Source organism: Ipomoea triloba, chromosome 4 (genome assembly GCF_003576645.1).
Source record: "Ipomoea triloba cultivar NCNSP0323 chromosome 4, ASM357664v1".
Taxonomy (NCBI): domain Eukaryota; kingdom Viridiplantae; phylum Streptophyta; class Magnoliopsida; order Solanales; family Convolvulaceae; genus Ipomoea; species Ipomoea triloba.
In genome coordinates, this window is record NC_044919.1 from 32,316,444 (window position 1) to 32,333,361 (window position 16,918).

A 16,918-nucleotide genomic window follows, 5' to 3' on the forward strand; every position below is an offset into this window, starting at 1 on the left:
AATGTTTATATTTTAAATAAATATTTATATAATGCAAATGTTTATTATTAAATAAATATTTGAAAGTATATCAATGCAAGATTATATAGAGAAGTTTATACATGGGTAATTGAATGTCGAATTTTTTATTTAAATATCTAACTCAAAGTATATGAATCCAAGATAATATAGAAAATTCATTATAATTATTACTAAAATAAATGTTTGCAACCTTGTAAAATCGATAGTCTAAATATTTGGTCTAAAAATGATAGTCTAAATAAATACTACTTTTATTTGAATTTTTCTAAGTGTTCTTAATTCTCTTTTGAGTAACATTGTCATTGTCTTCATCTTTACTATTTGTTCTCTTCCTTTTTGTTGGTAGTGTGTTATTTGCAATTCGGTTATTGTTGGTAGCATAGATGACAACGTCATGCAATGAGATTATGATATAGGAGCTATGGACTTTCCTTTAGGTGTTCTGCTTGGGGTTCATTTGGTTCAACCATTATTGTTGAATGAGTTATTGTGGATAAAGAAATCCCTAGTTTAAGAAAAAAAGATTAAATAAATTAATAAAAATTTGAAAATTTAAAATATTATGTATTCCAAAGATATTAAAAGGTAGTTTCTCGCTTCAATTTGCTGGGTAATGGGTTATTTGAGTACTTTCATTGTCAACAAATCCCCAAGTAGTTAATATGATTGGTTTCAAACTATTCTTTTTTATTTTTTTCATGGTATTAAAGAAATACATATGTATCATTTTTTGGTGTAACTACTAATTTATTTAATTCAATAAGAGTAAAATAGAGTGATTCCTTCAATTTGTTGGGTTATTTGAGTACTCTCTTTGTCAACCAATCCCCAAGTAGTTAATATAATTAGCTTCAAATTATTTTAAATTTTTTTTCATAGTATTAATAAATACTTGGTAAATAAATATATAACATTATTTTGTACTATAACTTTGATATTTAATTACAAGATATTGTAAAAATAAGATAATGGACAATGTAATGAATATCTCTACTATACTAATAAGAGCCAAAGAGAGTTAGGCCTAAAATGGGTAGAAAAAATGGCGGTCAAATTATTTAATCAAATGGATGGTTCAGATGAATTATTTAATCAAATAGATGGTTAAGATAATTCAAATTAATATTATTAATAGAGATTACCTAATTTAACCTTACTTTTATGATTATCCGTTAAGTTTTCCGTTAAATATTCTCTTATTCGTTAATATTCCGTTAACTTTTAACTTACCCATTAATTTCTATAAGAAAGATCTTAGGTTCGAACCTCATCTCAATCAAATTTGACATAATTAAGTTTCTTACTCTATTTACTCTTATTAAATTAAATAAATTAGTAGTTTTTTCAAAAAATAAAAAAAATAAATAAATTAGTAGCTACAACAAAAAATGATAAATATGTATTTCTTTAATTTAGAATTATGTGTCTACAATACCTTTATTTGAAAAAATTATTCATTATCAAAAAATTAAATTAAATAAGAGAAATAATTTCATTAGTTATATTGTCTTTATTTTCTCTCATGCAAAGATTCTTTACATTCAAATTTATCAATTGATATTCATTACATTGTCTATTATCTTATTTTTACAATATCTTGTAATTAAATATCAAAGTTATAGTACAAAATAATGTTATATATTTATTTACCAAGTATTTTATTAATACTATGAAAAATAAATTTTAAAATAATTTGAATCTAATTATATTAACTACTTGGGGATTGGTTGACAAAGAGAGTACTCAAATAACCCAACAAATTGAAGCGGAATCGTTCTATTTTGCTCTTATTGAATTAAATAAATTAGTAGTTACACCAAAAAATGATACATATGTATTTTTTAATACCATGAAAAAAAATAAAAAAAGAATAGTTTGAAACCAATCATATTAACTACTTGGGAGATTTGTTGACAATGAAAATACTCAAATAATTCATTACCCAGCAAATTGAAGCGAGAAACTACCATTTAATATCTTTGAAATATATAATATTTTAAATTTTCAAATTTTTATTAATTTATTTAATCTTTTTTTTTCTTAAACTAGAGATTTCTTTATCCACAATAACTCATTCAACAATAATGGTTGAACCAAATGAACCCCAAGCAAAACACCTAAAGGAAAGTCCATAGCTCCTATATCATAATCTCATTGCATGACGTTGTCATCTATGCTACCAACAATAACCGAATTGCAAATAACACACTACCAACAAAAAGGAATAGAACACATAGTAAAGATGAAGACAATGACAATGTTACTCAAAAGAGAATTAAGAACACTTAGAAAAATTCAAATGAAAAGTAGTATTTATTTATACTATCATTTTTAGACCAAATATTTAGACTACNCCACTGTCGCGTCAGGCGCGACTAACAACTTCATTTTTTTTTTCAAATATGATTTGTCTTTTTTCCTCCCTTCTCATTTTCTATTTCTTAATTACACTTATAAAAATTTCTATAAAAAAGGAAGAAAAAAAACTCCATTGATAATGATGCTTTAAAAGGTGCAAAATAAGTGGTGAGTTGGTGATCAATGAATGACCAAGCTACGGTCTACATCTACTATACTAATAAGAGCCAAAGAGAGTTAGGTTTAAAATGGGTAGAAAAAATGACAGTCAAATTATTTAATCAAATGGATGGTTCAGATGAATTATTTAATCAAATAGATGGTTAAGATAATTCAAATTAATATTATTAATAGAGATTACCTAATTTAACCTTACTTTTATGATTATCCGTTAAGTTTTCCGTTAAATATTCTCTTATTCGTTAATATTCCGTTAACTTTTAACTTACCCATTAATTTCTATAAGAAAGATCTTAGGTTCGAACCTCATCTCAATCAAATTTGACATAATTAAGTTTCTTACTCTATTTACTCTTATTAAATTAAATAAATTAGTAGTTTTTTCAAAAAATAAAAAAAATAAATAAATTAGTAGCTACAACAAAAAATGATAAATATGTATTTCTTTAATTTAGAATTATGTGTCTACAATACCTTTATTTGAAAAAATTATTCATTATCAAAAAATTAAATTAAATAAGAGAAATAATTTCATTAGTTATATTGTCTTTATTTTCTCTCATGCAAAGATTCTTTACATTCAAATTTATCAATTGATATTCATTACATTGTCTATTATCTTATTTTTACAATATCTTGTAATTAAATATCAAAGTTATAGTACAAAATAATGTTATATATTTATTTACCAAGTATTTTATTAATACTATGAAAAATAAATTTTAAAATAATTTGAATCTAATTATATTAACTACTTGGGGATTGGTTGACAAAGAGAGTACTCAAATAACCCAACAAATTGAAGCGGAATCGTTCTATTTTGCTCTTATTGAATTAAATAAATTAGTAGTTACACCAAAAAATGATACATATGTATTTTTTAATACCATGAAAAAAAATAAAAAAAGAATAGTTTGAAACCAATCATATTAACTACTTGGGAGATTTGTTGACAATGAAAATACTCAAATAATTCATTACCCAGCAAATTGAAGCGAGAAACTACCATTTAATATCTTTGAAATATATAATATTTTAAATTTTCAAATTTTTATTAATTTATTTAATCTTTTTTTTTCTTAAACTAGAGATTTCTTTATCCACAATAACTCATTCAACAATAATGGTTGAACCAAATGAACCCCAAGCAAAACACCTAAAGGAAAGTCCATAGCTCCTATATCATAATCTCATTGCATGACGTTGTCATCTATGCTACCAACAATAACCGAATTGCAAATAACACACTACCAACAAAAAGGAATAGAACACATAGTAAAGATGAAGACAATGACAATGTTACTCAAAAGAGAATTAAGAACACTTAGAAAAATTCAAATGAAAAGTAGTATTTATTTATACTATCATTTTTAGACCAAATATTTAGACTACCGATTTTACAAGGTTGCAAACATTTATTTTAGTAATAATTATAATGAATTTTCTATATTATCTTGGATTCATATACTTTGAGTTAGATATTTAAATAAAAAAAATTGACATTCAATTACACATGTATAAACTTCTCTTATATAATCTTGCATTGATATACTTTCAAATTTTTATTTAAATATAAACATTGGATACTAACCCATACGCTCAATGCGTGTATAAAACTAGTACAAAAGCCATTCTTTAGTTGACCAATTCTGTGCCGTTAACTTTACATTGCCGCATTGGTACGTAAATCAGATATTGTAAACAAAACAAAGCCCAACAACCGACCATTACATCACCTTCACATCTTCTAATCACTTGCTTTTTTTGGTGGCTCACATCGTATAAAATAAAACAAAAAATTGTAGACGCGAGTCTTTTCCACTTTTATTTATAAGTATTATACATTGGACAACATTTATATAAATCTTCTATATGATAGTGATTTGTGTTATTCGAATTTGAATATTATATAAATAACATTGTAGAATATGGTGTAATTGGAATTAACATTTATGAAGATAAGACTATAAGGTATAACAAAAAGCTATGAAAAACACATTATTATTATGTTAATGCAATTAACTATTAACAAAGTTTTGAAAAAATATATAATATACCATGAACTTAATTAATGTACTCGACTAGTCAATTTATGTTTTACTTTTGTAAGGGCAACCTTAGTAATAGTTTTGTTGGGTTATATATATATATATATATATATATATAAATAAAATCAATCAATAAATTAATGAAGTAATGAAGAAACAAAGTCGGGGGGACATCATAAAAAAATATCAAATAAGCCTGTAAATAGGCTGTAGCTAAAACATGAGCTAATAAATTGGAGGCGCTAGAAATAAAACCAATGGAACAAAAAGTAAAATAACTCAAAATGCGTCTACAATCAGACACAACAATACCCTCGTAAGAACGGGGTTCTGGCACAGATTTTGTCACCAACCGGTGAAGTGATGAGCAATCTGTGTGCACATGAATTGTAATTATTATTATTTTATTTTGAGCAATGTGTGCACATGAATTGTAATTATTATTATTATTATTATTATTATTTTATTTTGAGTGAGAGAGAAACCCCTAGTCATTATATATTGAAGGTATGCATTGAGTAAAGTTATGGATTGTAATATAGTCGATAAATGACTACAAGGAAGTAAACTAACATAGGTTTTTCATAGATTTTCCTAGTATTGTAAGTCTATTCTCACGAGCGCATTTCCCAGTCTCGCTAGTGTATTTTTCAACCTTTTTTCAACCTTGAGAGTGTTTACATACTTATCGGTCGCTTTATCAATAGACTTCCCGGTCACAATATCAGTAGATCAGATTTTTTTTGCCATCATTAATAGATACGTCAACTTCGCGGTCACCTCAACAACTTCCACGTGTCATGATCAACCTGAGTGCACATTTGGCCAATCAAGGAAAGCCACATCAATCGCGCCAACTTTTGTCTCCATTATGTTCCCTTGCCATCCTCTATAAATAAAGTACGTTGCCTAGTGTGAAGGGAATACTTCTTCTCTCAACATGCACCACTCTAATCAGAGCCACCCAACCTCGCGTGGTCAGGCCATTAGTAAGCTTCCCAGTTGCACCATTTACCTTTAATTAACTTCTCGGTCACATTCCTTTCCCTTATATTTAAGATGCATTTCAATAGTATTAAGTATTGTAGGTCTGAATTTGTATTCGTGAACAAAGAAATTTTGAATATATATATTGAATTTAAATTTTGGTTAAATGAGTTTAGGGCTTTTACTTTCAAGATTACAGGGCTTTTATTATGATTTTTCCAGGATGATTACATAGAAATAAAAGCTCCTATTTATAATTGTTGGATATAAGAATTTTGATAAGTTCAAACTTTTTTAATATTATCTAATTAACAAATTAGATAATATCAATATTATCAAAATACATTCAAATATTTTAATATTAAAACTCATCAAAATTATCAAATTTTCTATGTCTAACAGTACTACCCATCCTAATTGTACATTTGTACAGGTTGATTCGAAATAATTTGCATTATCAACATCAGCTTTGATACAATTAAATCAAATAATCAGTTATTTAAAAGATAACCAGTTAAAATGCTGATGTGACAATACTTATTCGAAATTTTTGTAGGATTAGTTATATCAGATGTATAAAGAAATAAAGAATTGCGGCAACGCACGAAAGTGTAGAGAAAGGGGAAAAAAAAAAAAAACTCATAACAGGACGGAAGCTATCGACACGAGGGAGGCCGCGAATAATTCGACTACGAAGTGCCTTTTTTCCATCACAGACGGGAGAGAATGAGAGAAGTAGATTCCTAGAGAGAGAGAGAGAGAGAGAGAGAGAGAGATATTATATAGTCGTCTCCGCCGCATCAGAGCTGCAGCCACCCTACCATCGCCCCATTCTCTCTTTCTCTCTTGGCCGTGAAAATTATTTATTTATTATTAATATTATTATTATCCTATCAATTTGTTTCCACCCCGAAACCTATACATACGTATCTGAACGCGTATACGTCGTCTGTTTTCTCGTTGCCAACAGCAAGAGGATTGAACATTGATCTTTGAGTGTTTCGTTATTTTGGGGAATCTATAGGATTTTTGTTTTTTTAATTGTTAGGCTTTTTGTTGAAACCCTAGCTAAGAGAGAGAGAGAGGGGAGAGAGATGGCGCAGAATGGGCAGGGAATAGAGCCTGCTCTTTTGGATGATATAATCACTCGGTTGTTGGAGTTCAGGAACGCCAGGACTGCGCGGCAGGTTCAGCTCTCCGAGAATGAGATCCGCTCTCTCTGTAACGCTTCCCGAGAAATCTTCATGCAGCAGCCCAATCTCTTGGAGCTCGAAGCTCCCATCAAGATCTGCGGTATATCCCAACCCACCTCCCTTCTCTTTATCACATATTTATGTCTGTGCTATGCGGTATTGTTTTTGTTTCTTCTGTAGGTGAAATTATTATGTACATAATCTGATTATTTATTTATTTATTTATTTGAACCGGTGGGGTTTCCTGTCAAATGTTTTCTATTTTGGGATACATGGGTTCAAGATGATAAATTTAGGAAAGTTTGAGGTTTTGGAATGTGGATGTGGACCTTGAAGGCATGGCTCTTAGCTGCTGCCATATGGTGCATTTCCTGGAAGGATTATGGCTAAGGTTGTTGGTCAATTTGCTTGCAAGTGCTATATAATTTGCCTGCATAAGTGCTTAGTTCTGATGAAGAGCAGATGATGAAAACTGTTGATTGCTTGTTTGGTTTACTTGCTTGTTTAATAGATTAGATTGTAACTGGTAGGGGCTGCTGGGTTGTATTAGGAAGTTCTGTATAGTCTTGTAATTACATGAAGATGAATGCCAGGGAATCCATAGGTATTTAATTTTGTTAAACTGAATTAATTGGTGCATTAGCCTCATTGTTTTTTGCTATGTCTAAAGGTCCTAAAAGGATTGTTTTTGACCATTCCTTAAAGCTATAACTAGATCCTGGACATGTGGACAACTGGGGTTCAATTGAATACAGTCAGAGTAGGTTGTGCTTTTCTAATAGTCAATTTACTTCTAATATTCCTTGAATAGATCTATTGTTTTAGGAATCTTATATACTACGTACCATTTTTTGGTTGCTCTTTGCATCATAATGTGCATGTGATGCTTATATACAATATATACATATATACAAAGAAGTGCATAGTATGCTACTTTTTACATTTTGCCTCAAAAATTGTTTTCCCTTCTATAATTTGTTTGCTATTTTGTTGTTTTCTTTTCCTCTTCTCTCTTCAAGTCTTGTGGTGAGACTGGTCAGTTCATTGTAGTCTTTATAATTGCAGCCTGGTATATCTCTAATGTTTTGGATTTTCCTCTTGCTTGGTCTGGTTTTAGGTGACATTCACGGGCAATATAGTGATCTTCTGAGGCTTTTCGAATATGGAGGATTCCCCCCTGAGGCCAATTATTTGTTCTTAGGGGACTATGTTGACCGTGGAAAACAGAGTTTGGAAACGATATGCCTTCTACTTGCATACAAAATAAAGTATCCTGAAAACTTCTTCCTTTTGAGAGGGAATCATGAATGTGCTTCAATCAACAGGATATATGGGTTCTATGATGAATGTAAGCGGCGGTTTAATGTGAGATTATGGAAAACTTTCACTGAGTGCTTCAATTGTCTTCCAGTAGCTGCTCTCATTGATGATAAAATACTATGCATGCATGGCGGTCTTTCTCCAGATTTAACAAATTTAGATGAAATTAGGACCTTACCTCGCCCAACTGATGTTCCAGACTCTGGTCTGCTCTGTGATTTACTCTGGTCAGATCCTAGTAGAGAGATTAAAGGTTGGGGAATGAATGATAGGGGTGTTTCATACACTTTTGGTGCGGATAAGGTGGCAGAATTCTTGATGCAGCATGATATGGACCTTGTTTGCCGTGCACACCAGGTATATGAACCTGTTGATTCTTACCCCCATCCCCCACAAAAAAGTTCATTAAACCAAATGCTCTTCTCCAGGTTGTGGAAGATGGATATGAATTTTTTGCTGAAAGGCAGCTTGTTACAATATTTTCTGCTCCGAACTACTGTGGTGAATTTGATAATGCTGGCGCAGTGATGAGTGTTGATGAAAGTCTCATGTGCTCCTTCCAGATTCTAAGGCCAACAGATAGAAGGCCTAGGTTCATATGAAATGCAACTTGATTGGTGCTTGCTTATTCTTCTAACAGCACCAAAGGTTAGTTATCATGATTTTTTAGCATTCCAAATGTATCCATAATTCACTGATTCAATGATTTTATTAGGATTGGATCCTTTCCACAGTAAATTTCATTATTTGAGGGTGAAGAAAGGATACTGCCAATGGTAGTGGCATTATCACTTTCTGGCCTTCTCTGCAATGTTTTAAAGCCCAGAATGGAGGTTGATGTCACAAGTTAATTGGGTCAATTTAGTAGTCTGTTGTATAAGGTTTCTAATTTTACCACAAATTTCAAAACAAACTATGGTGTATTCTATCCATAAGGATCTTTAACTCCATTTCAGAATCAACTTTTATTATATAATAAAAAAAAATTACTTTGTCACAATCAAATTAGTGGAATGGAATAACCATGTCACCCTCTCATTATTCTAGGCAATCAGATATTCAAGATACCGTGTCACTTACTCCACCATTCTAAGTATTGATGTTTAAGCTCCCTAGTAAAGAGAGAAGATGGGGAAGAATTTATCAGAAGTGAGTATTTCACGTCTTTATTTTATTCATTAGAAATCAGTTTCTTTCCCAATTTCATATCTGAAGTTGTTAGGCTATCTACAATTCTCCACATACATACAAAAATACACGAGAAGCAGTAGAGATGGCTTTTGAATTCACTAGCTGGGTTTTTTGGGTTGGGTAACTGCTGTTACCAGTTTTACTGTCTTCTAAGGTCTATACACATGTTTGTACCAATGCCAGAGGGCCAAATCACAGAGGTAGCCCATTCCTTGTTGGACCAGTTTGACCTTCCAAGTCCCATCTGTTCGAGGTTTAAAGCACTGCCTTTTCCATGGAGAACACTTAGTTGATGAAATCAATATTATGTGTAAAAACTAATTTGTGGATATGACTTAGTGTTCTTAAGATCCTTCAATAGCATTAAGCAAAATTATTAAAGTGAGTACCATATCTGGTTGTTCTAAATATCATGCATTCATGCCTAGTTCCATATTCTTCTGTATTTTTCTCATTATTTGTTCTTTTGGACATTTTGGGTGGTTGACAGTCATGACTTTATTAGTACCAAGACATGTTTAGTTGAAAGCTATATTTTTAGTACCTGAGAAGTCATAAGTGAGAAATAGTTCAGCTGGCTAGAATATCTTTTAGGCCATTTGATGAAGTAATGTGTAAATTTAATTTTGAGTTATTCAAGTATACAACTAAAAGAAAAGGAAGATAATTCTTTGTAAATTAACTCCAAATCACTTGCATATCTGTTTCTCTACTTCTCTAGCAAGTTGACATGAAAGTTTTGAAATTGTTAAGGCCCAAAACACCATGTTGCCTATGCTGCATTTATTGGTACGCCTTACATATTGACTTTTGTTCAATAGCAATGATAATTTGATAGGTAATAAGCTGTGCATACCAAAAACATATGTTACCAAACTTATAAAGTTAATTCAAATATCGAAGGGGAGAAACCTTTATAAAATTACTTTTCCTGTTTAAATTCTCTCTAATAATTGATATGCTAAAGTGCTAAACTGACTTCTGTCATAAACATATTGTTTGATATTAGAAGATTGCAAGGCCCCACATCATATCATTCATAATTCATTACCATCTTATTCATTGCTTTCTGAGAATTTGACCTTCAAATGGCACTGCTGGTCACTTTGTTTATACCAAACCTCTTATTTTTATATATAATATAGTATAAGTTTCCTTTTGTCCTAAGAAACATATATTCTTAAAATGCGGTACAGCCTGTACTGCATTCATGGCTACATTTATTTGCAATGTTTTCTAATGTTCTGGCAACCCTGTATTGTTCTTTTCGGTGTTAACACGCACACAGTTGATTTTTATGCAGATATAACCTATTTTGGGGAAGGACAGGGTGAGGATGCTGGTTTTCAGTAACGGACAAGCAATGGTTCCTAGTTTGGGGCGGGGGGAGTAAGGATTTTGTTCGTCTGTTTGGGGTGGATATTTCTATCACTTTTTAACTGTAGTTTGGAGGCAATTGTTCTCCGGTTAACAACCTTAAGTGACTGCCTTAAGGGCAAGAATATATTTTTTTCTTTTAATCTTCATTTTAATGTTATTGCGCAACTTATGATTTGACTTGACTGTGTAAATATATTTGGTTTTGTAAATTGCGATACTCTAGTCTAGTTTCCTTTTTCTAAGTGAAACTTTATTTGGACTGAATCTGTGGATTATTCTTACAGTAGAATGCAGGGCATCATGTGCAGACTGAAAATCATTAAAGTTCAGAGTGGAGACCATAAGTTACTGATCTGCTATTCTGCATCTATCTTAAATCAAGAACCGTTTCTGCCGACAAATAATCAAATATTTTATAGTAACAAAACTTTTTTATGTGCGTAGGGAATGTGAGTGTGACAGCAGATGATGTTTCTGTTCCACAATTCAAGTCTAGACTTTAGACCAAAACACGTTTCTTGTTCCCAATGTACACTTGTCTTCCATCATTGTTATTGTTTACAGTGTGTGATGCCATATAAAGTATGGACGTGGAAGCTTTGCATGAAAGGGTTTCTTGCTGATTTCCTGGTGGTTTTTGCAAGTGTCTCTTCCTCTGGTGTATATATACCCTGCTACTTTTGCTCTCTCTGTCCATCTCAAGACGGAACAATGAAGATGAAACACAGTTTACTTCCTTTTGTTTGGCTGATACTTGTTTTAATCCTCTCTGTTGTTGTAGCTGCGAATTCGCAAGATTGGGATCGCAGCTACTACAGCTCACAGCTTTCTGGTCATGCTCAGTCTCACTCTCAGTCTCGGCACTCACCTTCTGGTGCCCATTTGGCGTCCTCCCATGCTGGCCATTCACCTCCTTCTGGTGGGTTTAATTACAACTATCCTCCACCTTCATCTGGTGGCAACCAACCACCTTCTTATGGGACTCCGCCACGTTCACATGGACATCAACCACCATCTCGTGGTGGTTCTTCGCCTCCTTCAGGTGGTAACCAATCACCTTCACATGGATATCAACCACCTTCCCGTGGTAGCTCTCCGCCGTCCTCAGGTGGCAATCAACCGCCTTCGCATGGATATCAACCACCTTCTCATGGTGGCTCTTCGCCTCCGTCGGGTGGCAACCATCCGCCTTCACATGGGCATCAACCACCTTCCCATGGTAGCTCTCCGCCGTCTTCAAGTGGCAACCAACCACCTTCACATGGACATCAACCACCTTCCCATGGTGGCTCTCCGCCGTCTTCAGGTGGTAACCAACCGCCTTCACATGGATATCAACCACCTTCCCATAGATATCAACCACCTTCCCATGGTCGCTCTCCGCCGTCCTCAGGTGGCAACCAACCGCCTTCACATGGATATCAACCACCTTCTCGCGACTCTCCGCCTCCCTCAAGTGGAAACCGACCACCTTCACATGGACATCAACCACCTTCTCATAGTGGCTCTTCACCTCCCTCAGGTGGCAACCAACCACCTTCACATGGACATCAACCCCCTTCCCATGGTAGCTATCCGCCACCCTCAGGTGGCAACCAACCACCTTCACACGGTGGCTCTTCGCCTCCCTCTGATGCGTACAAACCTCCTCCAACTCGTGGGAGCCCACAACCGCCATCGGGTGGAAATCAGCCACCCTCCCATGGGACTCCGCCACCTTCACATGGACATCAACCACCTTCCCATGGTAGCTCTCCACCGTCCTCAGGTGGCAACAAACCTCCTTCACATGGACATCAACCACCTTCCCATGGTAGCTCTCCACCGTCCTCAGGTGGCAACAAACCTCCTCCACATGGACATCAACCACCTTCCCATAGTGGCTCTCCGCCGTCCTCAGGTAGCAACCAACTGCCTTCACATGGATATCAACCACCTTCTCATGGCGGCTCTCCGCCCCCCTCAGGTGGAAACCGACCTCCTTCACATGGATATCAACCACCTTCCCATGGTAGCTCCCCACCTCCCTTAGGTGGTAACCAACCGTCTTCACATGGACATCAACCACCTTCCCGTGGCAGCTATCCGCCTCCCTCAAGTGGCTACCAACCACCTTCACACGGTGGCTCTTCGCCTCCCTCCGAAGGGTACAAACCTCCTCCAACTCGTGGGAGCCCGCGACCACCATCCCATGGACATCAACCTCCATCAGGTGGAAATCAGCCACCCTCTTATGGGTCCAATCCTCCACCTTCGTCTCACGGCCATCCACCACCCTCCCATGGAAACCCACCTCCCAAAGGACATCAACCACCATCTCATGGAGCTTCCCCACCTCCCTCCCACAGCTACAATCCTCCACCACCCAAAGGACACCATCCCCCCTCCCATGGTGGCTCTCCACCTCCCTCTCAATCACACAACACTCCCCCACCAACCAAAGGACATCAACATCCTCCCACTCACCACCACCACCCGCTACCATCACCGCCATCTCATAGCTATACTCCTCCAAACTCTCCATCTCCGCCATCATACGGACATTCACCACCACCCGCTCCATATTTCTCCACCGCCAACTCTCACAACTGAAGTCTTGCTTAATCGCCACTCCTATCCTCCGTCGCAATAAGTGCAGCAGAGTGCATACACACAAACTTCATGCATATACGGACGGAATGTTTGCCTTTAAATTAAGTGTTACTGTTGTTCCTTTATAGTGTAAGCTAAGGTTGTTAGTTTTACCCAAGTGAAGGCCATCAAAATGTGTAACTTTACTATACATGGCTGGGCAGTTATTTGTAATACTAATCTATCAGTATATGAATAAATTAAATGCATGTTCATCTCTGTATGTCTCATGCCAGGCTTCTCAACCTTTGATTCCCATTCACACAAAATTGGTGTATTCTGTTACAACTAAAAGAATTTGTATTTTATATATTATGTCCCAGCACACAATAATAATTTTATTTGAATGGTAGTCTCACTCACACACCTAAGTTTTTGCATGGGATATAGATAAACAATAATTTTAAACTACAACATTTTATGCTAATATTACAATTTATGAATAGCAAAACTTATATAGTAGCAAAACTTACAATAATTTTCCTTATTATAAACCCTTATTCCGCAATTTCCAATACTCTGAGATTCAATTTATCTGTTGTATTTACTCAAAATTTTAGAACCCCTAAAGTTTTGGATCTTCTATAGTGGACGGCATGGTTTCATAGTAGCGATCACTGGCATCGAGAGTGTCGGAAAAGGTCTCATCCGCGACGGTACGGGGTTCGTCACTTTCCCAGTGAAGTATCAGTGCGTTGTGTTTCGGCCTTTCAAAGGGGAGATTCTAGAAGCTGTTGTTACTATGGTGAACAAGGTCAATTTTTATTTTATTTTTTGAATCAACAGCGAAAATACATAATTTATGGGTTGTTTATGGAATGTTTGTTGTATATGGGATTGCTGCAGATGGGCTTCTTCGCTGAAGCAGGGCCTGTGCAGATTTTTGTCTCTAATCATGTAAGTTCTCTTCTCGTTTGGTTTGAACATGGGAATCTGAATCGGAATGAGAATCAAATACTTAGTAATTGTAATGGATTTTGGTGAAAATATATTGCCTGTTTGGGTAATATGGTAGAATTGAAATGATTACTGATATTGATGTTTGGTTATGTATGACCCTATAATCAAAATAAAGATTTTAAAAATACAAAAACAAAAAATTAAGGCAATTGATCTTAAGAGTGGCGATGAAGTGAATAGGCAATGTAGTGAGGAAGTAGATGAACTAAGGAGAGATGAGTGAGAGGAGGCAACTAAATGAGGAGGGATAAGGCTGAATTTAAATTAGGAAATAGGTTTTGTAAGTATAGGGGTAATCAAATCCTATACGGCTATACCTGAGTTATAAAAAGTTATGTGTATGACTTTCATTCTCATTCCTTGGTGTCTAATCCCATGAACCAAACACACCCTAGATTTTGCCTGAATTTCTGTCTCTCTAATGCCTATTACCAAGGACTCTGAAACACCTTACTCATGGAGAATACTTCACAAGTTCATCCCCATATACTCAGGTTAAGCTAATCCTGAAGTACTCCAAATCATTTTGATTGGGAAGAGTCATTTCGTAGTTAGTATTTGGTAGACCCAAATGCATAACCTCTAATATTGATTCAATCTATGCCAGGATAACTGACTTTACGAATTTGTTCCATTAGATTTAGGAGGATTACGCTGCTATTAAAGATGAATCTGTAGTTGAATTTCTTAGACATATAATTTGCTTAAGGAAATATAGGATGTCTTTGATGGCTCAAGTGGCCAAGTGGCTTCCTGACCTCAAGATTAGGAGTTTAATCCCCCTCCCCATCAAATGTACTTAAAACGAATGGATATTACTGATTTTTTTTTAACTCAATGGAATTATTTATTTTATTTTATTGCCCCTCCTTTAACATTTCAAGCCTTGAATCCTCTTTTATTGGTATTCTTGCTTATGTATGCGAAACATACCTTCTGTGAATCTTGTAGCTAGGCATCTGCTTAACATTCACAGTATTGTAACAATCGTAATGGAGTTGATCTTCTCTACTATAGTTTCTGTGCTTTATATGGGGAGAGGTTTAGATATGTGAAAAGTCCGAGCATAATTGCATCTGCTATGCTGTTTTTCTTGGCTCATAAACGGCGCTTAGTTATTGGCTTCGTTGTGCAGTTAATACCAGATGACATGGAGTTTCAGTCTGGAGATGCGCCAAACTACACAACATCTGATGGATCGGTATGTATCATGGACCTTTTCTTGACAATAATCTTTGTGTATCTCTCGTAACTTTGGTTGTGTTATAAGTATTTGATCTGTCCCTCGTTTGCAGGTTAAAATTCAAAAGGATAGTGAAGTACGACTAAAGATCATTGGAACTCGTGTTGATGCTACAGAAATCGTATGTTCTCACGCCCACTCATCATTTTAACATAATACAACTCACTAGCTGAAATCTTCCCCTTTGTTGTTTGTTCATCTAGTTCTGGATGCACTGGATTCTTTACTCCACTAATCCTCACTTCTAACCCATATTTGTCTTCATCTCATATAAACTCGTTTTGTTTTTCGTTTAAAGTTTGATTTGGACTTCCAACAAAACAATAAAATGGTTTGGTATAACAATGTACACTAATTTGGTTACTCAATTGCTTTTCACACTTCACAACACACTCCCCGCAACTATCTGTCTTTGATATTGACTTGTACAATGGGCATTTCGGTTTGCAGTTCTGCATTGGTACAATTAAGGACGATTTCTTGGGTGTCATCAGTGATCCCGGAGCAGCTGTTTGATAAACACAATTTCAGATTCTTGGCCATAGTTGATGATGTTGTTTTGATTTTCTTTCAAGGATAAATGGACTGTTTATAGGAGACCACTTGGAGCTCGAGCTGAAGCTTTTTTTTTTTTTGGGTCTAGAAGTTTTGTATGCTGCTATGCAATTTGTAGTTATGTTGTTGTCTTGGAAGTTTGATTTAATTCCGAAGATATTTTAATATAATTAATGATAACATATTTCTAAACTGCATTTATTATTGGTTTTGGAATTTAGATCTATGGGTGAAATTTGTGGTTTGTGATCATTTTTAGACAAATCTTCAAAGCAGTAACTTCCTCTAGTCTTCCAGAAAACGGTCGGAACACTTCCTTAAATATCAACAAAAAGGATTTGAATACGGGCAAAGACCATACGCCGTTGCCGGGGATCGAACCCGGGTCACCCGGGTGACAGGCGAGAATACTCACCACTATACTACAACGACTTGGTGATAGGAAAACAAATTTTTAGAAGTTTAACTTCAATGTTTTGTTGAAATTTTGTTATTAGACTCTAATATAATACAAAAATCAAAATTAATTAAAATTGTAGGTGACACCAAAATCTGTTGCCACTATATGAGTCTGTATATATTATGTAAAATTTATTCATGTATAATTTATAAATCATACAAAAAAAATTATGTATAAAATTGTACAATCATCCTACAATTTTAGTTAACTTTGATTTTTGAATTATATTAGAAACAAAATTTCAACAAAACATTGAAGTTAAATATTTGGAAATTTGGATTTGTAACACCAAGTCGTTGTAGTATAGTGGTGAGTATTCCCGCCTGTCACGCGGGTGACCCGGGTTCGATCCCCGGCAACGGCGTATGTTTTTGCCCGTACCACATCCTTT

The 16,918-nt window shown here is 34.6% G+C and overlaps 2 protein-coding genes and 1 non-coding gene across 7 annotated transcripts; all 3 read left to right on the top strand.

The window, feature by feature from the left end:
- Positions 1 to 6,229: 6,229 nt before the first annotated feature.
- On the top strand, positions 6,230 to 13,536 carry LOC116016296 (serine/threonine-protein phosphatase PP1 isozyme 2). 5 transcript variants are annotated; one of them, XR_004097719.1, is made up of 5 exons: positions 6,230 to 6,887; positions 7,905 to 8,464; positions 8,536 to 8,755; positions 9,155 to 9,256; positions 10,587 to 10,942. XR_004097719.1 is itself a non-coding variant. In XM_031256494.1 (4 exons), the coding sequence occupies exons 1-3, from the start codon at positions 6,689 to 6,691 to the stop codon at positions 8,707 to 8,709; spliced, it is 933 nt and encodes a 310-aa protein (XP_031112354.1). In that variant the 5' UTR covers positions 6,230 to 6,688; the 3' UTR covers positions 8,710 to 8,755; positions 10,587 to 10,942. The 5 variants fall into 5 exon arrangements, 4 of the variants coding, with proteins under 4 accessions (XP_031112354.1, XP_031112353.1, XP_031112351.1 ...); XM_031256494.1 differs by lacking the exon at positions 9,155 to 9,256; XM_031256493.1 differs by lacking the exon at positions 9,155 to 9,256 and having other exon boundaries at positions 6,231 to 6,887; positions 10,602 to 10,942.
- A 296-nt stretch (positions 13,537 to 13,832) lies between these two features.
- Positions 13,833 to 16,268, top strand: LOC116017368 (DNA-directed RNA polymerase II subunit RPB7-like; the record flags this gene model as incomplete). Its single annotated transcript, XM_031257947.1, has 5 exons — positions 13,833 to 14,063; positions 14,156 to 14,206; positions 15,405 to 15,470; positions 15,565 to 15,633; positions 15,963 to 16,268. Coding segments are annotated over 5 exons (483 nt in total), but the record flags the coding sequence as incomplete, so codon positions are not given.
- Positions 16,269 to 16,819: 551 nt separating this feature from the next.
- On the top strand, positions 16,820 to 16,891 carry TRNAD-GUC. The gene has a single exon. It is a non-coding gene; the product is annotated as a tRNA-Asp (tRNA).
- The last annotated feature ends 27 nt before the right edge of the window (positions 16,892 to 16,918 follow it).